The sequence below is a fragment of the Melanotaenia boesemani genome, chromosome 1, assembly GCF_017639745.1.
Source record: "Melanotaenia boesemani isolate fMelBoe1 chromosome 1, fMelBoe1.pri, whole genome shotgun sequence".
Lineage (NCBI taxonomy): Eukaryota > Metazoa > Chordata > Actinopteri > Atheriniformes > Melanotaeniidae > Melanotaenia > Melanotaenia boesemani.
Window position 1 is genome coordinate 2,571,951 of NC_055682.1, and position 24,072 is coordinate 2,596,022.

The 24,072-nt window shown below is 41.2% G+C and overlaps 1 protein-coding gene and 1 long non-coding RNA gene across 3 annotated transcripts in view; one reads left to right on the plus strand and one right to left on the minus strand.

The window, feature by feature from the left end:
• LOC121643694 (CD82 antigen-like) overlaps positions 1 to 20,434 on the plus strand; it is a 35,768-nt gene extending 15,334 nt beyond the window's left edge. Inside the window, exons 1-9 of one of the 2 annotated variants that reach the window (XM_041991257.1) lie at positions 5,164 to 5,198; positions 5,307 to 5,382; positions 10,970 to 11,042; positions 13,959 to 14,080; positions 15,058 to 15,132; positions 15,691 to 15,789; positions 17,389 to 17,562; positions 17,639 to 17,722; positions 19,421 to 20,434. In XM_041991257.1, coding sequence (XP_041847191.1) covers positions 5,320 to 5,382; positions 10,970 to 11,042; positions 13,959 to 14,080; positions 15,058 to 15,132; positions 15,691 to 15,789; positions 17,389 to 17,562; positions 17,639 to 17,722; positions 19,421 to 19,498 — 768 coding nt within the window. In that variant the 5' untranslated portion in view covers positions 5,164 to 5,198; positions 5,307 to 5,319 and the 3' untranslated portion in view covers positions 19,499 to 20,434. Of the gene's footprint in view, positions 1 to 5,163; positions 5,199 to 5,306; positions 5,383 to 10,969; positions 11,043 to 13,958; positions 14,081 to 15,057; positions 15,133 to 15,690; positions 15,790 to 17,388; positions 17,563 to 17,638; positions 17,723 to 19,420 lie in introns of those variants that run through there. The other variant, XM_041991253.1, reaches the window with a different exon arrangement.
• A 2,571-nt stretch (positions 20,435 to 23,005) lies between these two features.
• Positions 23,006 to 24,072, minus strand: LOC121643708. Its single transcript, XR_006011158.1, has 3 exons — positions 23,991 to 24,072; positions 23,280 to 23,428; positions 23,006 to 23,087 (listed from the first exon to the last, which is right to left on the minus strand). It is a non-coding gene; the product is annotated as an uncharacterized LOC121643708 (long non-coding RNA).

A 24,072-nucleotide genomic window follows, 5' to 3' on the forward strand; every position in this document is an offset into this window, starting at 1 on the left:
TGCTTTGTGGCGCCACCGTGCATCAGAAACGTCTTCTTGGCTTTATTCCAGCCATAGAGGAGCATTATTTTCTTCTTTTCACACACACATAGAACTTTCTGCTCACTGGTTGATTTGGCTGCTCCTGATTGGACGTTACCGTCAATCTAAGCTCTCTGATTGGTGGAAAGTCTGACAGGAAGTGGCTTCATCATCATGTCCAGGTCTAAATAGAGGTCTCTTAGCAACAGAGTAGTGATGGTGATCATCATCTTCATGATAGTGAACACTACATTTAGTGGCTGGATTGTAAACCTGATCTGACTAATACTAACCATCACTACCTGTAACTTTATCTTTTGACTAAATATGGAACTTAACGGTGTGTTCCCTGACTGTTAACCCACTTACTTCAACTATAACGGATTAATTAATGCTAGCTACATTTAGCTGAAGTAAGTTGACCCAGTTAGGCTAGGTTCACACTGCAGGCTGAACTGATCTTTTCAGTCTGAAAAACTCAGATCTGATTTTTTCAAATGCGACCCAGGCCACTTGGATATGTGGTCCTACATCCGATACGTATCTGATCTTTTGCCATGCAACCTCAGTCTGAACGGCCAGGTCGCATTAATCCGACCTTCACGTCATACACGACATTGTTTATAAACTCTTATCTGTAAAGGACCACATCACTCTCCACCACCTGGCTGCGACTCCGTACCACGTTTCTCTGTACAGACGTTGCTGCCACGTTGCCATGGCCACAAATCTACCTCTCCTCTCCTATAATCTCCTCCTTAAAACGATGCCACTGAACATGTGCTGGCTTCGGTTGGACAATAACTTAAAACTGCAGCATACGCTCTGCTGTTATCGCAAGCACGTCGCACGCACACACGCTCGCTGTCACGTCATCAGGTCTTCTCCGCATGCAGGACACTTTCGGTGCTCATAAGGTTCGTACAGGAGATCGCATACAAGTCGCATTTAATTGCAAATCTGAACAGACTCAAAACATTTCACAAAATTTCACAAAAAAATCTGAATTGAACATCATGGCCTGCAGTGTGAACCTAGTCTTACTTAATCATTTATGAATCTGTGACTCATACCACTCTCTTTACTTTACTTTGTTTATTTGATGAGGACAATGCACATTAATGAACACTTTGTACATTTTCATGACATTTACGGCAGATTTAGCTAGAAGCTACTTTCCATCTGTAGTCCTCAGACATTAAAAACAACAACAAAACAAACAATAACCAATAGCCTTTACAATAAATACACAATAATAGACTTACAATACCCAATATAAATCCAACCTCACCTATGTTGACACATTTGGGTGGTTTTGAGCCATTTTTTAGTTCTTTTTTTAAAAGAAATAAAAGTGCTCGTTATTGGAAGATTATTCGACATCATGCAACCCGTAACGGAAATAGTGTTTTGTCCTGTAGCCGTTCGCCTAAATGGCACCTCACAGTCCCCTCTAGAAGCAGACCTGGTCCTACGATTACTATTCTTACGTCTTATAAATTCCTCCAGGGGAGAAGGGGCTCGGCCATGAAGAGATTTATAGATGAGGCAAGCGTATTTAAAACTTTTCAAATTGTCAAAACTTAAAAGACGGTATTTCTAAAAAATTTCACAATGGTGAGTTAAATTTGGCTTCTTTGCAAACACCTTGATGGCTTTTTTATACAACTGCCCTAAAGTACAGTGATGCCTGCAAAAGACCACGTTATAAAACAATATTCGGTATGAGACAGAATCAGAATGAAGGTCTGATTTTGCAGCATCATTGGAGACAAAAGACCTAATTTGTTTCAGGTTTTGAAGATTAAATTTTACAGTGTTGACAACTTTTATTACATGTTTTTTTTAAAGTAAGACTTGAGTCCAGAAAGATTCCAAGGTACTTAAATTGAATTATCTTTATCACTTAACTGGGATAAATAAACTAACTCTCACTAAAACCTAAGTTAACTGGTTAAATGGTCATAAACCAGCTAATTCTGACTACCAGTTATAGCTCCTGACTAATGAACCAACACTTGTTCATGACAAACCAACTAACTTCTAACCAGCTAATCGGCTCCAGAAAGTTTGTTTGTTATAGTCATTTGTTGACAGTTGATGTCATCTGTAACTATATCTTTTGACTACTTAATAGTTAACTCATTTACTTCAACCATTACTGATTAACTAACATAACTTAATTGAAGTAAGTGGGGTTAGAGTAAGTTTATCAGTTATGATTAATCTAAGACCACTAACTATATCTGTTAATTGTGACTAATAAACTAGCTCTGAATATAACTAAAACCAACTGTTATAATTAATTTTCAATAACCAGTTATTATTAACTAGCTAATTCTGATTATGACTAATGATTATACCTTCTAACATAAAACCCATGACTAACCAACTAACTTTAATTAAAAGTCTCACTAATCTGCTTGTTCTAAATCCAACTAGAACTAACTTGTTAGTAATAAAACACAGAGACAGTGATAAAACTCTGACTATAAATAACCTAGTGAGACTAGTTGTGGATGGGATGACCAACACTGTAGATCACAGTATTACTAAAAGTTAAAAGCGTGTTACTTGAGGATGAGAACGGAGCCGATTTTAGTTTTCAGGCATTTTCAGCTGTGGTGGTGCAGTTAACTTAATCTTGACATCAACTTCAGTAACTAGCCGTTTGGTCCATGTCCAGCCTTTTAAACCTAAAGGATCTACGTCATCAACGTCTGCTACAGCTTCACTTTCTGAACTTTCTCCGTCCACTTTTCTGTTTCCTGTTGCATGCATGTTTAGTGGTGCAGCAGTTAAAAGGATCCCCCTCAAACTGTTTCCTGTTGCATGCATGTTTAGTGGTGCAGCAGTTAAAAGATCCCCCTCAAACTGTTTCCTGTTGCATGCATGTTTGGGGGTGCAGCAGTTAAAAAGATCCCCCTCAAACTGTTTCCTGTTGCATGCATGTTTGGGGGTGCAGCAGTTAAAAAGATCCCCCTCAAACTTTTTCCTGTTGCATGCATGTTTAGTGGTGCAGCAGTTAAAAAGATCCCCCCTTTAATTGTCTCCTGTAACACTTTCCCAACATTGTTTAGGCTGTTTTAACTGTAAAATTCAACTCATAACAAAAATGAAACTGGTTTCCATTATGAATCTGTGTGAACTGGTGCCACCCAGGACTTACTGGAACAACTAGAATTACTTGTTCACTAGAACTGAAACTAAATTATAATTTATCAAGTAGCTGTGTTTTATGTGTGTGTGTTTGATGTTTGGTTCAGACTGAATGAAGGTTTTGTCTCAGTGTTCAAGTATTTTCTGTGTTTGTGTGTTTATGACCTTTGTTGGGTAACTGGGCTGATTGGGCAGGTCAGAGCGTACAGACCCAGTTTCTGTGTGAACTGGGTCAGAACTTGTGCTGGCTTTGGTGGCGGTCGGTGACGTGTGCTGCCTTCATGTTGCAGGGACTATGTGGGAATAAGCGCTCGTTTTACTGCAGCTGCAAAGCAGAGCTGCTGTTTGACTTCAGAGGTTTTTCCTACTGCAGATGTAACTAGAACCTTGTGTTCGTTCCAAACTTCTGCTCCTCATTCAGCTGCAGCTCATTGTGGCTCCGTGCTGCTTCTAAATTTAACACAGAACCTTCTTTCCAGCCATAAAAGCTTTGTCATGTTTATAACCACCAGTCCGGGATTTAGAGCTTCAGGAGCCTTGAAGGCACCATCATGACTGGAAACATTAGTTTTGTTTTTTTTTGTTGTTTTTTTTTACCAACGGTGAGATGATAAAAATATCTTACATTTCTTGCTGAGACCAGTTAAAGAAGTTTAACCCTTTTGTTCCTTAAACAGCTGAAAAACTCTGTAAATACTCTGGAACATTACATGTGTGTTAATCCAGCCCAGAAACCAGTCCCCATTAGATCTGCTGCGTTTCCTGTCTGAGTGGGTTTGATTAAAACATGCAGTGTGATGCGTCTTTTCTTAGAAATTAATACCACAGATTGACAAAAACTATTTTATTTTTTTTCCGTGACATGTTGAACGCTGGTTTTGTTTATGGCCCGTCTGGTTTGTAGTTTTCGGCTCTGTTGTTCAGGATCAGTCAGACCTGCTCTTTGTTTAAAGCCTCAAAACCTTCCATCCGCTGCTGCTTTTGATGGTTTGCCAAAATATCTGCCCCCTCCTCTCTGCACCATCCCTGCAGGTGCCCCCTCCCCTGCTCCGTGCTGTAACAGTAACCCATTTACAGTGATGGGAAAGTGGGTCGGCTGCAGGGCCTAACTGCCAGGAGGAAGCACTGAGCGGGACCTCCATATTTCACCCGGATTTTCATTGATTTATTGGACAGTAAAGAACAGTACTGTGTGGATGATGCTGCTTTCAGGTCGGGGTGGATTTTCCATAAATATGAACCATCACTGGGGTTATCTGGTTGGTTATTTTCTAAAAGAGACCATCTCTTCTAACACACGAAGGCTGAGTGCACACTCTACTTATGTTTGGTTTTTAAAAATGTGTTTGATGGCAAGTAAACGCACCATGACAACAACATCAACAAAGTGAGATCAGAGCGTAACAGATAAACATTGAGTTGTTAGAATGGATTATTTCAGGATGTCTTCATGTATGAATAATATTTCATATTTTTCAGCTTTTTGGAATGTTGATTTTTATTTTTATTGAGTTTGATAAAGATGATAATTAACTAACCTGTTTGTTAGGGGAGCTGTGGTGTCGCTTGAAAGTCTCCATTAAGCTAAAATCTGTTTATTTATCACACGTTAATTAAAATGCATCAACAGGAACTTTGACAGTGAAGCACAGCAGACATTTCTGATGGCGTCTGTGACAAATGAGACCACAAGTTTTAGTTTCAGTTGTCCTTGTTGAGGCTGAAGTCACGTGTCTGCATGTGTGACGGCCTGAATCTCTTGCTGCCTTTGTTTCCATGAATAAGAAACTTCTGATCTGCAAAAATCTTCCAGAAAAGAGAGATGAATGAAGCTCTGCAGAACTGCTGGCTGATACGTGTTCAGATTAGGATGTGGGGGTCACAGGGGGCAGGATGAAGACAGACCCCTCCTCCTTATACTCACAGATTGAGGCTGTGCTGGTTCTGTGGGTGTAATCCTGGAGATTTGAACCCCCCCAGACCAGATCATGCTCATCCAGGCCAGCTTAACTGCAGAGGTCTGTGCTTCTTAGAGCATCTGTCGCCACTTCCCTACAACAGATCTGATGGTTGCAGAAGCACCTCCATCAGCCCATGTTCTGACTGTATGTGTCTCATGTTTGCAGATAGAGCAGCACCATGGGGAAAGGCTGCATCACGGCGAGCAAGTACTTCCTGTTCCTCTTCAACCTCATCTTCTTTGTGAGTATCTCTAAAGATTTTATGACCCAGTTGTACAGAAACAGAGGTCATTGTTATAGTCTTGCAATAAACTTCCCACAGCATCAGTGTTAATGTTGTAAAACAGCACCGGGGTACGATGCAGTACCACAAAAAACATCAAATATCAGGAACACTGATGGATCTGTTTCACAGCGTATGGTACCACAGAGTCTGAAGGAGGGCCATGTGGTAAAAGTTCCAGAATACTCCACAAGTCTCAGAGTACCACAAGAATTTACCACAAGAGCATGTGGTGAAGCATGGCAGAGTGAAATATGGGCACGTTATAGGCTGAAGTAGCATCTGATGTGCAGCCCCGTAGGACGGCTGCTATCACCACCCATCCCCTACAGATCAGACCCAGCATCGGTTCAACAGTCACTCAGTAGATTTGTTTCCTTTATGCAACCGTGACCTAAACATGACCAAACAACAGAAAACCGATGGTCTGATCGCCTCTATAACAGCAGAAATAACAGTTTGAGTAAAAAAACAAACTGCAATGTGATCGTTTCTGAGTTATTTCAGTTTTTTTCTTAATTTTTTAAATACAGGAAAATGCCAGTAAGAACATGAAAATAGATGCAGATTTACAGGTCTGATCTAAAATAACATAAAACATCTGAAACAGAAAAATACAAAAAAGCTCCGGTTTTATTTTTTACCCAAGAACATTTTTATTGAGTTTTTTTGGGGATTCCAAAGAACTTCAAACAGAAAGCAAAAAAAAAAAAAAAATGAGATGGAGACCCGAATTCACAACCACTTAAGACGGTTTGTTTTACATTACGTCTTTCATTAAACATTAAAAAGTGGAAACATAACAAACTCTCATGTAAAAGTAAAGGTAAAAATATTATTTTCTTTTCGGAGTTTTACTGTGATTTTAAAGATTTGTTTGGTTTTTAAGCAGCGATTTGGGAGAAGCAGCTGTTGCTGTCCATCAGTCTGGGAGGGGTTAGAAGGTCTCTTCTATCTGGAGTCCATCGTTCTACAGAGAGAGAGATCATCACAGAGACAGCCGCCCGTTAGGCCTGAACCATATGGGAAACATTTTTCTGACCACAGTCAGTGTGATGTTATTGATCTGATTTCCACCGCAGCTCCACATTTCCTCCTACATGATTTCTGCAGCATGCATCCAGGTGAGCACACTCCAACCAGAAAACGCAAATCAGGTTGGCAAAGCTGCATCTGAACAAACCGCCAGATTTCTGGAACGATGTCAAGAACTAAACCAAAATCCATAGAACAGCGGTCAGCAACTGGCGGCCCGCGGGCCAAATCTGGACCAAGAGTTATGTCTCATTGTGCAAAGACATTAAAAGAACAGCGTGGCCCCTTTAAGAACGGGCGAGCTGAAGAGAGAGAGAGACACACAGTGCAGGAGTCAGAGCGGTAGGGAGGGGAGGGGGAGTCGGAGCAGAGGAAGTCGCTGTGAGGAACTTCCTGTTTAGCAGTGAATGTTTGTCAGCACGGTGGAGGAGGGATGATGATCTGGACACCTTGCTGTCACTGAGTGGACCATGAACTCCTCTGGATACCAAATTTTTCTAGAGTCTGGTGTGAGTCCATCTGTCCAACAGCTTGTCTGAAACTCTCATGCAGCAGGACAATGATCTCAAACACAGCAGCAGATCTAGACCAGAACCAGGTCCTGGAAACTCCTGTTCGCCCTTTAAAAGTCCGGAAACCGTTAAAAACATGTTCGTTCATTCATGTTGTGTGTGCATCTTAATCACAGTGAGGATGAAGTGTCTGTGGTCTAGTTACCACGGTGACAGTCCTCGTTTCCACCCCCCGTCTGTTTGAATGAAAGCTGTGATCTGAGGTTAAGAGCTTCTTAGCGGATGTGTGTGTGTGTGTGTGTGTGTGTGTGCGCGTTTCTGTACACACAAAGACGACTTGGTTCAGTGTGTTCGGTGTGGGTTGTAGATTTGAGACACGATTGTGGGAAGTTGGAGATCATTTGCATTAAATATTTTCATATGAACTGCTGTCTCAGTTTGTTGGACTGTTGTTTACTAGAAACTCATTTAGAAATTTAATGCCTGTTTTTTCTTTAGTATCGAAGCCTGAAGTTACATAAAATATTACAAATCACAGTGTAGATGACAAGATGTAGCTCTGTCCTGAAGTCCAGATCCAGTTCTCATTTCTTCGTGTTAGACTTTGTGATGAATAGTTCTCCAGCTTTCTGAAGGTCTTTCCCAGATTTTCTGCTTTTTCCCTCATTTCCAGTCCTCATACCAGACCAGTTGCAGAGGAATTAAACTCAGACCTGAACCATTCAGGCGGACAAAAGGCTCCTAACTCAAGGGGTGAACCAGTGTTGTATGCACACATAACAACTTAGCAAAGAATCAGTTTCCCCATTTCTTTAGTGTCATGTTTGAAAACCAGCAAAGATCAGACAGAAAACAGGATTCTAGCAGCAACAAGGTGATTCCCAAACAGCTGGTAGCTGGAAACTTGGCTTATCTCAGCATGGAGGCAGAAACTGGACACAAGGAGGACAAAAGAAGAAGAGTCAGGACTAAAAACTGTCTACAGCAGATGAACAGGATCTGAAAGTCCTGAAGAAACTGCAACAAATCCAGCAAAGACCTGAATCCAGGACCTGAGAGATGCATCTGGACCTTCAGTTGATCCATCTACTGTTGGCCGAAGCCTCATCAGAAATGGTCTCCGTGGAAACGTGGCTGTCAGGAAGCCGTTCTTAAGGAAGGGAAACAGAGAGAAAAGGCTGAGGTAGGTCACATGACCCAAGAACTGGACTGAAGATCAGTGGAAACAGGTCTGATGGAGGGATGGATCCTTTCTAGAACCCAGACCTCAACGGGTTCTGATGGAGGGATGGATCCTCCCCAGAACCCAGACCTTAACATTATTGAAGCAGTGTGGGATCATCTGGACCAAGAACTTAACGAAAGGTAGAAACATCATAAGAAGAACTTTGGAAAGTCCTTCAAGAAGTCTGGAGAACTAGTTTAGATATTAGTATGTAATTAGTAAATAATTACATATCCAAAGACCGTTAATACTCCATAAAATTATGAATGAAAAACATTATTTACAGGGCACCACTGGAGGAAACTGGAACTAATGACTAAACACTGGTATCAGTTTTAAGGGTTTGTTAGTCTGTTCAGTCAGTCGGGAAAAGATATCACTGCAGATGTTTCCTGTGATATACAGTAGTTTCATACAAGAATAATAGACACAGTTAAAGCATGTCACACATCACATATTAAATGGTTTAGTCTGTTTGTGGGTTCATCCAGTTGGTGTAGAAGTATTTCACTCAGGTACAGCTCAAACATTCATACATCTCACCTGCTGATTCAGACATTTTTTTATTTTAATTTCTGCCAGAGCGAAACATTTGAGTTCTCGTTTTCCACCACTTAACAGAACATGCCAGAAGCTAAAGCTTTATAAAGATAACCTATGAGAAATATTCTCTTTAGTTTTTCATTTTTCTGAATATTTCATAACTTTGGTATCAGGCGGATTTAGCTATCACAGAATATTTTCTAACAACGTTGGTCTGCAAATCCAGCATGGACCGAGTCTTAGCTCTGAGTTCTTGCTCCTCTTCCAGCTTTCTAAATACAAAGACCAGCCCAGTTGAAATGTCAGGGTGTTCTTTACTCTTGATCTCCTTATAAGACATTGTTTACATTTCCCTTTCTTGTTTAGCGTCATGCAACAACAGCCTCATATCTTATAAATCAAGTTTTGACCTAAGTGGTCTCCTAAAAACAGATGTTTTCAGATTCCGTGTTCTTAGGTTTTATTATTTGAGGATTTGAGGTCATTAAATTCAAAACTGGTGAAATTCTGGAATGAAAAGCATCTTTTTTTTCATCACATGTGATCAGTCAGAGTTTCCTGTTTCTCTCCGTGGACTTTAAACTGTCAGAGTTTAAATAAAATGTAAGTAAGATATTCAGAGTTTTGAGTCAAAACCAGAAAGACAGCTGTTGAGTTTCTGTAGTTTTGTGGTATAAATTTTTCTGTGGTTAGGAGTTTCAGTTTCACCATTTTGTTCCTGTTTGTATTGTCAAATCAGACCAATTTTACCCTTAATTTAACCCTTTATTTAAATACAAGAAATGAAAATAAAGAGCCATGAAAACAGATATGGCAAAATGTAAGGGTCATTTCACAGCATACAGTTTTAATCAAATTGTTTTTATTCAGAGCCAAAAGTTATGAAACCAGAAGCTTGCAAATTTATTACCAAGCAAAAGAAACTAATATTATCAGGCTTCGTGGTCTTAGCGTAGCCTAATCAAGCTAATGGTAACCAGAAAGTTTAAATCAAGTTTCTGCCATTGTGATTCTAATGTATACTTTGTATTTTACATGTCATGACATCCTGAAGTAAATGTTGTGCTCTTTGTCTGTTATAGCATCTCTCCACAAACACAAAAGCTAACGTTGGCTTGTTTGGGCTAGCATAGCGGTAGCTGCTAACCACGTTGGCTTGTTTGGGCTAGCATAGCGGTAGCTGCTAACCACGTTGGCTTGTTTGGGCTAGCATAGCGGTAGCTGCTAACCACGTTGGCTTGTTTGGGCTAGCATAGCGGTAGCTGCTAACCACGTTGGCTTGTTTGGGCTAGCATAGCGGTAACTGCTAACCTGAGTTAATGCTCTTCATATTTCTGCTGCTCAGCGTGTTTAATGTAATCTGTCTCAGTAAAATTGAAAATAAACATTGACATTTGATTAATGAATTCTTGACACATACATTAAATATTTTTTAGCATTAGCAGTTAGAGCTGGGTTAAAAAATCATTTAAAATTAAATTATTCCAATATCGATTCATATGACCAAAACTCGACACAGATTTTGTTTCATTTATTTATTTTTATATATGTACGTTTCCTTTGCCCAACTGAAAGGTTTTCTGTCGCTTCCGTCCGAAATCAGCTTCTCTCTCTGAGATGATGCCAAATTCAGATTTTTAAAGTAGCCCTCGTAATAACTTTGTTCCTGGACAACCAGACTTTGTCTAGAAAATTCTAAATTTAAGGCTGTAAAACTGTCAAACTTTATTAATATAGAGGATAATTCCATCCGTCCATCCATCCGTCTGTCACAGTGGCATGATGAATAACTTTGTCATTTATACATTAGTGCATTAAAAAAGAAAAATAACACATTAATTTCACATATTAATCTCTTTGCATTAGCGTGTTAATTTTGACTTATAAGGAGTGTTAATGTGATTTTGGGGAAATTAATGATTAATAATTGTGATAATCGTAAAACCACAATTATTTCAATAGCCAAACCAAGAAAATGTGTAATGGTGGCATCACCAATCTAAGAATGTCTGTAATATTTAGGGAAAATGGTGATGTTACATAAATATGGGCAGTTGAATTGAATCTAGTTTAAACTGACATCGAATCAGGCTGAATAAAATGGATTTAGGAAACCCAGCAGGCTGTTAGCAGTAGTTAACAAAGCTGCGCTACCGCAACCTTTCTACAAACATTTCTTAGCAGCTGTCACGTGTTTAGAGTTGTTGATGTGTTTGTCTTCATCTTCCAGCTGTTCGGAGTCGTCATCATGGGCTTTGGACTGTGGCTCCTCCTGGACAGTCAGAGCTTCATCGTGGTTCTCAGTAAGTGATCTGGTTTAAAACTTTCTGTTCATAGACGAGTTTCAGCATCAGAGCTGCTTTGTGTTTCCTCCCTCGTGTGCTTGGCTGCAGCTAGCGGCCTCACAAAGGACTTTTCTGTTAGTTTCCATAGAAGAAGAGATGAAACCTTTGTTTTCTTGGCAGGAGTTTGTTTTGACAACTACCACCAAACCACAATCTAAATAAACAGCCAATTTTTCTTTTCTTTTCTTTTCTTTTCTTTTCTTTTCTTTTCTTTTCTTTTCTTTTCTTTTCTTTTCTTTCTTTTAGCAGAGGGCACGGAGGCCAGAACAAATGAAGCCAGGCTGCAGTTTTTGTGTGAGAGGCAGAAAACAAGAAGAAATAAGCTGCTCGTGTCGGTTCCTCTCAGACTTTATTTGATATTTGAAACTATTAAAGCTTGATCAACTGTGGACGTTATTGCCAAGGCACATTGTAAAACTAAACCATCATATAAAACTGGCGTGTTTGTAAAGTTAGAACTTCTTTCTCTGTGAATCTGTCCAGTTGATCCTGTAGAAAAGCAAGGCAGTGGCATGTGCAGGACAATTCAGTGTGCTTTCCATAAAACATTAAAAGCATTACAGATATTACGAAGTAGTAAAAGGCAGCAACAAATAGCAAAAATCAGAATAAAATCATAAATGACATTAAAATGATTAAAAGCAGATCAGTTAAAAGTCAGCGTGCAGATTTCATGCAGAGACGATGAGAACAGAAATGTTTAACTTGGATTTAAAGTCTCTACGTTTGGTGAAGGTTTCATCTCCACTCGCAGCAGAACAGCTAAATGCTGCTGCTCCGTGTTTCCTTTCAGGAAAAAGAGACACTTCACATTTTAATAATCAGTTTTTTTGCATCAGAGTGTAGAAGACGTCACCTAGATCTCAGCTATCACTCGTCTTCATCAGCAGGTTCTCGTGTAACGACCGCGTGTAACTGGAGGGTAAATTAATGGGTTTAAAGCTAAAAATGCACAATAGATGCCCTCATTTTATTTAGCTCCAAATAAAAACATGTTAAATATGAATAACTTAATGAAAAATACACAAAATCATAAATCAGGGGCAGATCAACAAGTGAGTTGAAAGTTCTAGTTAACAGTTATTCCTGCTACTATTTACCTGCTATCCTCACTAAACCAACTCCAGCTCAGCTGCTTTGTGGCGCCACCGTGCATCAGAAACGTCTTCTTGGCTTTATTCCAGCCATAGAGGAGCATTATTTTTCTTCTTTTCACACACACATAGAACTTTCTGCTCACTGGTTGATCTTTGGCTGCTCCTGATTGGACGTTACCATCAATCTAAGCTCTCTGATTGGTGGAAAGTCTGACAGGAAGTGGCTTCATCATCATGTCCAGGTCTAAATAGAGGTCTCTTAGCAACATAGTAGTGATGGTGATCTTCATCGTCTCTGAATAAATACTACATTTAGTGGCTGGATTGTACGTCTGTGTTCAGCTAACATCCAAACCTGTTGTCATGGGGAAAAAGTTGAGTTTAAAGGTGGGACCACCTGCTGGCTGCTGCTTGCTATGAAGAGTTTAAAATGCTGTGTGGCAGGAAAGGATGAGGACAAAGAGACGAGCGTGTCAGAGAGACGACTGAAGGCAGAAATGAAGAGACGGACACTGAGCGAGTGTAATGGAGGGCGAGGAGCGTCACTGAGGACGTTTGTCTGCTCAGCAGGTGTCCTCCCTCAGACACTGGCCTCTTTCTGCTCTGTCCAGCATCAACATGCATCACATCACCGCCTTACTCATCACTACCCACTCAGCCCACTCTGCATCACCAGCCTGCCTGGGCGGGGGGGTGTGAGTCGGAGGGTTTCATCGAGCTCGGGAGTGCGGTCATACGATGTGAAGCACACAAAGTCAAGCACAGCGCACAGTTTATCTTTGTGTCTGCACATAAATGACACATATCAATGTTCAATGGAACATTTTATAAGGCGAAGCAGTGGCCCGTTATGAGCGCGCTCAGTGATGATCACAGCGGCTTTCAGGCGGAATCAATGAGCTGCCTGATGCATCATGTGAGGGATGAAATCAGCCTGCTGGTACAAGCTGAGCGCTGAGGCAGAACCAGAGCAAAACAAGACCTGATTTCAGTTTTTATGTCATGGCTCAGATGAAAGTTGCTCCTTTCACCTCCTGCTGCTGCTGGGTTGTTTCAGTCAGAATCAAATGAAGACAACACTTTATGTTTTTAAAGTTTAACTGTGTAACGTAAAGGATCTCAAGTTTTTCTCACGTTTTCAGATGACTTTTGTATTCAGACTGCGAGAAAAGCAGGTGAAGGAGTCGCCTTCCTCCGTCCGCAGAACAGACGCTGCCTCTGGAGGAGGCCCCCACATTGTTCACATTTATTTCTACACTTAAAGGCAGGATGAGATGAGGCTGTTCAGTTGGCTGCAGTCTGCAGATTCACCACTAGAGGTCCCTAAATCCACATGGTCTGCAGTGTTGTTTTGTAAAGCACTTTGGATCACCTCGTCGCCGAATGTGCTGTACAAATAAACTTACCTTGCCTCGTCCATATCTACATGTTGCTTGTTAAAACAGACCTTGAGAGGCCCGTCTGCTGTGATTGGTCAGTTTGGTGGGCTGAAAAGACGACGTCCACCATTCTGCATCAGAAATGTAGCACAAGCAATAGATTGTTAAATAATGAGCCATTACATCTTAACAGAGAAAGTAGACAAATATTTCTAGAATATTTTAAACCTTTAAATTAATTTAAAAAGACGGTTAGTATTTGAGGAAATGTGGATGGTGGTGGTCTTTGAACAAAAGACAGACAGGAATGAAACTTTCAGGCTTTCAGGTAAAAACCTGGTGTTTTAGTTGCAGGGTGGGTTCATGCTTCTGTTCTGACATCTGTTGCTGGTCTTCAGATAACTCCACGTCCGTGAAGGTGGCCTGCTACGTCCTCATCGGGGTCGGAGGCTTCTCCATGCTGCTGGGCTTCGTCGGCTGCATCGGGGCCATTTACGAGGTCCGCTGCCTGCTGGGCCTGGTGAGTCCACCTCTTCACTCTGATTAAACTGGAAGTTAGTGAGTAACCTCTTTATTTATCACCTGTCAAGCAAGTGAAAGTTAATAAATACAATAAAATGCTTTAGTAAACACAGTAAAACAATATGATGACATTTAAAAGGTAAAAGAGTAGATTGATTGTTTTTATTTAATACTTGCTTCAGATTCAGACGTCACCTGAACTGAAGGCATGGGGCCACGTTTTGCTCCACTGATCTTTGGACATCCGGTTGGTTTTGATATTGATAAGAATCGGAGCAACGTGGCAGCAGCTGGTTAGCCTGGTTCTTCTGAGCCCTGAAGCTCCTCAGAAAATATGATTTGTAAATTTTGCTGGATCTGTCCGGGTTTCTGGCTCACGTGGAACAGATAACCATCTCTCTGCTCACAACCAGCAGACCAGAAGCCCATGGATATTAACGCATCAACTTACTACACAGTCATTTTTACACTAAACCAGAAGCAGAACGTGGACACCTGAGGCCCACGGCTTAGGTTAGCAAAGCTGCATCTGAACAAACTACAGGACTACTGGAACAATGTCCTTTGGACAGACCAGACCAAAGTGGACCTTATGCCGCCTGTCAGCACGGTGGTAGAGGGATGATGATCTGGGCTTGTTCTGCAATGATGGAAAGAAGAGTGGAGCAAAATTCCTCCACAGCCACAGGAGAGACTGAAAACATGGTCTGGAGAAGCTTTGCTGATCCTTCCTGCTGCTGGAGGAGCTTCTAGGCGCTGCTGGGTCCTGGAGAGGAAGCAGTTTTTCACACTGATTCTGACGTCTGGTTTCATTTTTGTTCAGTAAACTTGAATTTAGAAAATTTCATGTGTGTTTGGTTCTTCAGATGTTCAGCAGATGTTTGGTTGCAGCTGCAGCTGCTCTAACACATTTTATGGAAGTGTTTTCGGCTTTATGTCTCACTCCTTCCTCTCTCTCCTCCTCCTCATCGTCAGTACTTCACCTGCCTCCTGCTGATCCTCATTGCTCAGATTGCAGCCGGCGCACTCGTCTACTTCCAGAAGGATGTGGTGAGTGATGTCACTTCCTCTTCATTCACGTTAGCACCATCCCTTTCGCTCTAACACTTCCAGCTGTTTCAGCCTTCTGATTGGTCGATGGGACTGTGGATCAGCAACAAATATAAAGATTGGCATCATTTTTCTTCCTCTGGTGCCCTCTGGTGTTCAGACTGAGAAACTGGATCAGATATTGAGACATACTTAATTCACCAGTAAGGTGAAATTCACAAGCTCCAGCAATATCTACAAAGGTTAACATAAAAAACATGAATCCTAATAAAAAAAATAAAATAAAAAGGATTAAAAACTCACTATGTGTCAGTAATATTGTTAATTACAATTTACTATAATTACTATTACTACATATATTTATATATTTTTTATATATATATATATAATATATATATTATATATATATTATATTATATAATATATAATATATATATATATATATATATATTATATATTATATATTTTTTTTTTGGAAGCTGTGAGTCCTGAGTGCTGTCGAATCTGTTGTGCATCATCACTCCAGTTTATTTTTTTAATCAACCTGCTGTCTTTCAGCTGAACATGGAAATGTCCAAGATCATCAGGGAAGTGCTGAATGAATACTCCGGAAACAACACCACCACGGAGCAGGCCTGGGACTTCATCCAGAGGAATGTGAGTTCATCTGGAAACCCAGAGATCAGGTTCTGATCAGGCCACAACTCCAGCTGCTCTTATTTTATACACATGAATCAATGAAACTTCAATTTTTTTTCTACAATCAAAGAGCTGAAAATATGTTGAAATCCAGAAACTACCATTCAGAAATCCCTTACCATCATTTTTCCAACATACATCAACCAGACAACTCTGACCACAGTTTAATTTCATTTTTAGATATTTTTATTAAAAAAAAGAAAAAATAAGCATGTCTGCTTTAAAATGGCTGTTAGAGTTTAGCTCAGAGGACAAATTGACACCAAGATTTCTGGTTTTACGTTGCTGACTGAAGCTGGACACTCATCATGGTTCGAAATACAATCATTTCAGATTTATCTTTATTTAACTGAAGAAAACTCAGTTCTTACTCTCAAATGTAAGTCGCTTTGGATAAAAGCATCTGCTAAATGACAATAGAATAGAATAGAAAATTGTGGAACAGCCATGTATTAATTTGATTGAGACATGAACTGAAGCTTTGTCTAGGACCAGCGTCTCCTGGTGAGACAGTAATAAAGAGCTGAGTGTCGTCTGCATATGATGTTATGATAAAGGTGAATGCTGTCACCTTTACCAGCAGAATGACTGGGATGAGGTTGGGTTTGAACCAACAACCGTCCTGCTTTAGATCCTGAGCCATTGCTGCAGCAGAACTCTAATCCAGGAATTCCTGCTGAGAAAGAAGAAGAGAAACACAAATTAAACATCAGATGTTTCTACATGGAGAGTAAAGAGAGCAGAGAGGAGCCCAGTGCATCATGGGATGTCTCCCAATAGAGAGGAGCCCAGTGCATCATGGGACGTCCCCCAGCAGAGAGGAGCCCAGTGCATCATGGGACATCCCCCAGCAGCCTCGCCCCTTAGCAGCAGGACTAAAGGATGCATCAGGGTCACCAAGCCAGACCTGCTATAAGATTTATCAGGAAGGAAAGTTTGAAGATGATCTGAAGGTAGAGAGGGTCTGCTACCTGAAGCCAGACTGGGAGCTGGTTCCACAGGGAGGGTCTGATAACTGGAGGTTCTGCCTCCCACTCTACTTCTAGAACCTCTAGGATCCACCAGGAAACCTGCAGTCTGAGAGTGAAGCTCTGATGGGAAAACCTGGAACTCTGAGATCTTTAAGATCCAGTGGATCTTGGTCACTAAGAGTTTTATATGTGAGAAGACTTTTAGACTCTATTCTAGATTTAACAGGAAGCCGATGAAGTGAAGATAAAACTGGAGAAATGTGATGATAGTTCTCATCAGAACCCTCGCTGGACATTTCAGATTACCTGGAGACAATTTTATCCAATAATCAGGAATAACAGTATTTTGATCTGGAAGTAACGCATCCAGAATCACTCTGACGTTCCTCATATTAAAAAGTTGAAGATGAGTCTTTGATAATAAACAGAACAGAATCTGGTCTCAGCTGTTTTCTGAGTTTAATGAAATATTACTCCATCTTATGGTAAAGATGTAATGAAGGTATTAATTTACATCAGCAGGGGGCGCAGTTTTACCGTTTGGTGGGATTAAACAATAATAATCTGAACCCGTGTTGGCCTGCAGATGGCGTGCTGTGGCTGGACCGGCCATCAGGACTGGTTCAGTAACATGATCGTCACCAACAGCTCCCAGATGCTGTTTCCCTGCTCCTGCTGGAACGTCACCCTTGCCTCCCGAAACTTCTCCGACAGCGGGTTCTGTGAGTCTCAGACCATCGACTGGGCCGTATACAACACGGTAACCGCCTGCTCCCCTCACCTCTTTCTGCAGCTCGGCTGTCCTTCACCGATTAATCTACTTGTGTTTTGATCAGGGATGTTCTGCCAGTGTGGAGACGTGGCTCGTCACCAACATCTGGGTTGTCCTGGGAATCTGCCTCGGAGTGGCCATCGTTGAGGTGTGTAAAACATCTGTTCATCCAAACAGAGAAGGTTAAACAGCTTTTGGCACAAACGTGGTGTAGAAAGCTAATCTTCGGTTTGATGGAAATACAGTGATCCCAGTCAGAGCTCAATCTGTTTTTAACAAAATGACAATCTGCTTCATATGTAGCAGAACTGACTCAAACAGATGTTTCAGCAGCTGTTTGGTTCATTCTGTTATTCGTGTTGCACTAACCTGTCGACACAGGATGAGTTTCATGTTTAACTGATGTGATTAATATGGACTAATGAATATTTGATAGAATTAAACTTAAAATATGTTTGGATTTGGACGTATTGACAATAAAACGTGACTGCTGCTGTAAAATGTCACAACTCACCTGCTTTTAGCCACATTAATATTTCATTTAAGAGTCAAAAAAAAGTTTTTATAGTAATTTGTTCTGGCGTCATTCTTGGTGATAACTTTAAATATATCTGAGTTTATTAAGTGTTCCAGAGTTTCCATCAAGGAAATCTGACTCCATGAAAACATGGAGTCAGATGTTCATCAGCGTATTTATGAACATCAGAGAAACGTGATGGAGGAATTACGACGTGGGTTTGACTCCAGGGTTCCCATCCGTGTTTAATAACCTGAACCATCAACCCGTTGACCACCTACATGCTGACTATTGTAAAAAAAATACTCATTACCTGAAACTATCAGGTACCAGGTACCAAGGGGGATCGGTTTGAGACCTCCATCGTCTGTGGTCCTGTGAGGACGGCGTAACCGTACCACTAAAGGATATGACGTCAGTGTGATGAAAACGCACCAAACACAACAACAATAATGGCGTCGGTGACCAGCTGGGTTGTGGTGCTGCTCCAGACAGTCCTGGCTTGTGCACAGCTTTAGCACCAAAATGCTCTGCTGGTACACCACAGTGCTGCTGTACCATCACCAGCAGGAGCAGATACGTCATTATCTGCATGCACTACGACTTGTTCTAGCTCTAGAGTGTTACTCTTTAATCATCATAGCGCCCCCCGCAGCCTGGTAGTATGTACTACAGCAGTTTCATGGGGATGGTGAAGCCTTTCTCTAGTTGTCACCACAGTTTTCACACCTGAACCGGCTTCAGTGCTGTGTGGACATAGCCTAAGATAGGGACAAATGTTTTTAGAAAATACAAGTCAGTCTTAAAAGTCAATTCAATATTACAAGTCAGAAAATACAAGTCAATTTTACAAGTCAGAAAATACAAGTCAGTTTTACAAGTCAGAAAATACAAGTCAGTTTTACAAGTCAGAAAATACAAGTCAGTTTTACAAGTCAGAAAATACAAGTCAGATAAAGCAAGTAAATTTTATGAGTCAGTTTGACAAGTTGGTGGTAAACTGTGGGGCAAATGTTTAGTACTTGTAAAATTGATTTTTATTTTTGGACTTGCTTAATCTGTAGTTCACACATTAAATTTTTCCCCGAAAAACATCAGATCTTGAGACTTTGAGCCAGCTTAAGAGAAAATAGGCCAAAATATTTTCATTTCAGATACACTGGGCTGACTATATGAATGAGAAGAGGACTCAGATGGGTTCCTTGAAGATCACCGTCCCAATGTCCTATCCAGATGGGAGTTTAAATAAAGATGGCGGATGTCTGTGGGGAATGATGACGTTCCAGTGAAACGCAGTAACTCATGCCGGCTTTGTTGTGTGTTTGACAGCTGCTGGGGATGATTCTGTCCATCTGCATGTGCAGGAACGTCCACGCGGAGGATTACACCAAAGTGCCAAAGTACTGAGGCTCGGCTCGGCTGGTCATCTTTTAAACTGAGGAAACATGGAAAGAAAAAGTTGAAACATAATTATATCGGCCTGTATTTGGTGAAATGATGACAAAATGTAAGATAATGTTTTTTTTCTTAATGTTTTATTGGATTTTTATTCTTTTGTTGGTCCAGTTTCCTTTAAGCACTTTAGACATTTTAGTTTTAATCTTTGGATCATCTGAAAATGAATTTGGATCGGAGCGTCGCTGGTGTCCATGATGTCAAATTACTGCTGCAAGCTTTTAGTTCCCCTTCAAAATCTGAAATTAAGTGGAATTTGTAAAGAAGAGTTGGGGAGAGTTGGCGTTATGGCTAAAAATCCACCTGACGGTTGATTTTGCTTCTTCATTTTTATACACCGGTGTTGTTGTGAAATGTTTTTAGTACTTTGTACATAATTTTAGTGATTATTTGTATGAATTTAATTCCCACGAATATTTCTGCCAGTGTTTTCTGATTTCTGTTTTTCTCTTCAGACTGTAGGGATCTGCTTCAGGAAATATAGATAAAAAATAATGCGGTACTAAAGGCATCTTTCAGCTTTCCCACCTGGTTTAACCCATACGTGTTTGAGGGAAAGGTTTCTCTTAACCATGTTTGAATTCCTTGAAATGGAAAAACTGATGCAACAGATTATTTTAAAGTGAGAAAAAAATAGATATTTTTGGGAGAGGTACATCCTAGGAAAACTGTACAATTTTTAGCTTTGAGTGCAGATGTTTTTTATAGCGTCCTGTTTTCATGTACAGTCTGAGTGAGAAATGTTGCATTAACCCTATAACAGCTTCTAAGATTAGACGGGTTTGTTTGCTTGGATCTAGGTGGACTTTGGTGTCGTAGCTATAGAGTCATAAATGTACTCACAGCAGTTATTTTATTTCATTTTGTCAATAAACTGATTAAAGTCGACTGTTTTTATTTTTTCTTGTTGCTCTGATTCTTCTGAGGAACATCTTTTGGTTCCTGTTCACAAAGATTGTAACCCAACTCTAAAAGAGTTAGGACTGTGTAAAATGTCAATAACAGAATCTCATCGATCATATTTTATTCCCAGTAGAAGATAAAGACCATATCAGATGAAGAAACTGAGATATTTTACCGTGTGATGGAAAACATCAGCTGCTGCAGCAACACGTCTGACAAAAGTAGTTCCAGGGTGATGTTCAGCGTGGTGTAAAAAGTAGTTCCAGGGTGATGTTCAGCGTGGTGTAAAAAGTAGTTCCAGGGTGATGTTCAGCGTGGTGTAAAAAGTAGTTCCAGGGTGATGTTCAGCGTGGTGTAAAAAGTAGTTCCAGGGGGATGTTCAGCACGGTGGAAAAAGTAGTTCCAGGGTGATGTTCAGCACAGTGTAAAAAGTAGTTCCAGGGTGATGTTCGGCACGGTGGAAAAAGTAGTTCCAGGGTGATGTTCGGCACGGTGTAAAAAGTAGTTCCAGGGTGATGTTCGGCACGGTGGAAAAAGTAGTTCCAGGGTGATGTTCGGCACGGTAGAAAAAGTAGTTCCAGGGTGATGTTCAGCATGGTGTAAAAAGTAGTTCCAGGGTGATGTTCAGCGTGGTGTAAAAAATAGTTCCAGGGTGATGTTCAGCGTGGTGTAAAAAGTAGTTCCAGGGCGATGTTCAGCACGGTGTAAAAAGTAGTTCCAGGGTGATGTTCGGCATGGTGTAAAAAGTAGTTCCAGGGTGATGTTCGGCACGGTGTAAAAAGTAGTTCCAGGGTGATGTTCGGCACGGTGTAAAAAGTAGTTCCAGGGTGATGTTCGGCATGGTGTAAAAAGTAGTTCCAGGGTGATGTTCGGCAAGGTGTAAAAAGTAGTTCCAGGGTGATGTTCCGCACGGTGGAAAAAGTAGTTCCAGGGTGATGTTCAGCACGGTGTAAAAAGTAGTTCCAGGGCGATGTTCAGCATGGTGTAAAAAGTAGTTCCAGGGTGATGTTCAGCACGGTGTAAAAAGTAGTTCCAGGGTGATGTTCAGCATGGTGTAAAAAGTAGTTCCAGGGTGATGTTCAGCACGGTGTAAAAAGTAGTTCCAGGGTGATGTTCTGCATGGTGTAAAAAGTAGTTCCAGGGTGGCGTTCTGTACGGTGTAAAAAATAGTTCCAGGGTGATGTTCAGCATGGTGTAAAAAGTAGTTCCAGGGTGATGTTCAGCACGGTGTAAAAAGTAGTTCCAGGGTGATGTTCAGCACGGTGTAAAAAGTAGTTCCAGGGTGATGTTCAGCACGGTGTAAAAAGTAGTTCCAGGGTGATGTTCGGCACGGTGTAAAAAGTAGTTCCAGGGTGATGTTCAGCACGGTGTAAAAAGTAGTTCCAGGGTGATGTTCAGCATGGTGTAAAAAGTAGTTCCAGGGTGATGTTCAGCACGGTGTAAAAAGTAGTTCCAGGGTGATGTTCAACACGGTGTAAAAAGTAGTTCCAGGGTGATGTTCTGCACGGTGTAAAAAGTAGTTCCAGGGTGATGTTCAGCACGGTGTAAAAAGTAGTTCCAGGGTGATGTTCAGCACGGTGTAAAAAGTAGTTCCAGGGTGATGTTCGGCACGGTGTAAAAAGTAGTTCCAGGGTGATGTTCGGCACGGTGTAAAAAGTAGTTCCAGGGTGATGTTCAGCACGGTGTAAAAAGTAGTTCCAGGGTGATGTTCAGCATGGTGTAAAAAGTAGTTCCAGGGTGATGTTCAGCACGGTGTAAAAAGTAGTTCCAGGGTGATGTTCAGCACGGTGTAAAAAGTAGTTCCAGGGTGATGTTCTGCATGGTGTAAAAAGTAGTTCCAGGGTGGCGTTCTGTACGGTGTAAAAAATAGTTCCAGGGTGGTGTTCAGCATGGTGTATCATCTCTTCTTCTAACATGTCTGGAAACGTCTGGCAAGTGAGGAGACCAGTTGCTGGAGTTTTAGGAGAGGAATGTTGTCCCATTCTGGTCTGATGCAGGATTCTACATCAGACCAGGATACACCGACTTCTTCTATGGTCCTTTTAAGGTGTAAATGACCCAAAACGGTTTTCTAGCTTCTATCAAACAAAACGGTCCTGCAGTTTTAAGCTTCAGACACAGAGTTGTTTGTCCATTTAAAGACGCTGTAGTAAAAATGATGCCAGCTGACGTGTATGTGGACCCACAGCATCCACCAGAGGGTGCTGTTACTGCACCATCATGTTTACTTTTTCTCCTCCAGGAGGTTTAAATTCACATTATGCTTCAGGTCTACCACAGAGGACATGATCAGCTTCAGGAACGCAGCTGCAAACATCTGGAGGTGTCCTGGTCTTGAAGCTCAGGGTCGCACGTAATGTTTGAATAAAAGATGAAATGAATCTCCTTCCTGTTTCCTCATGGGCAGCTGCGGTTGTTCTTTTCATGATCTGACCTTTAAAATCCGTCAGCGCTGTTTGTGTGATCTGTTTGTGACGACAGCTCATTCATACTGAGCACATGCTGCTTTCACGCTCTTTCACACACTTGTGTTATGTGACATTTAGTTTCTTTTATCCCGTTTTCAGAGAAATGAAGATGATTCACACCCGGCTCACTGCAGCATCACCTGTCTACAGGTTCAGAGCATCAAACTCAACTGATGAAGAAGAAAAACAGAATAAACAGTCTTCATCTCTTCCTTTCTCTTTCTTCTTAATATTTGAACTGAAGATAAATCCATCAAAAGGTTTAATAAAGCTCTGTTCCACCAACAGGTCTGGCTCAGTACGGGCGGTTTGGTCTGGTTAATCCTGATGTCTTGCTTTTCCACAGTCAGCCGAACCCTTACCTGGTAGGGCCGTCTCGGCCGGATAGCAATAGATGCATCAGCTACATAAAATGGTGATGTCATAGCGGTGCGATGCCTTCCTTGACTTCTAATGAAGAAGAAGAATTGTGGACATCCAGCAGGTTGTCTTCTTTCTTCTTGATACGTGGCTTTAAACAACAAAAATCCACTGTTTATTTAAACAAGGAACTGTTCCTGGGGTCACTCAGTGTTAAGCTCCAACCTTTGGGGTTGGATCTATTGGGACCCCAACAGAAGAGTCCCAAAAGTAGGACAGGACTGATAGTCTAAAAACCTTTCACAGTTAGGCTGCCTGTACGTTTTAGAATTGATTTTAAGATTTTATTGTTTGTATTTAAAGCTTTAAATGGACTGGTCCCCCAAAACATTACCGACTGCCTCCAAATCTACACTCCAGCGCCGCCCTGAGGTCCGAGGGCCAGTCCCAGCTTGTGGTGCCTAAGATGAGACTTAAAACTAGAGGGGACAGGGCCTTCTCTGTAGCCGGCCCCAGACTCTGGAACTGTCCCTCCAGGTCCGACCTGCCCCCACAGTGGCAGCTTTACATCTTGTCTAAAGACCCATTTTTATTCTCGGGCTTTTAACACCACGTGAGGTGTGTGGTCCTCTGTTATGAAGGACCTCACGGAGACAGGACTGGGTTAACAGGTTTTATTGCTCACAGGGTATTTGCTTCAGAAAGAATCTTACGATCTCGGAGTTCATTCAAAGTCCATGTTGTCAGCTTGGCCGACCGGGACGGGGAAGAGGAAGAGTTCAGCAAGCACGAACG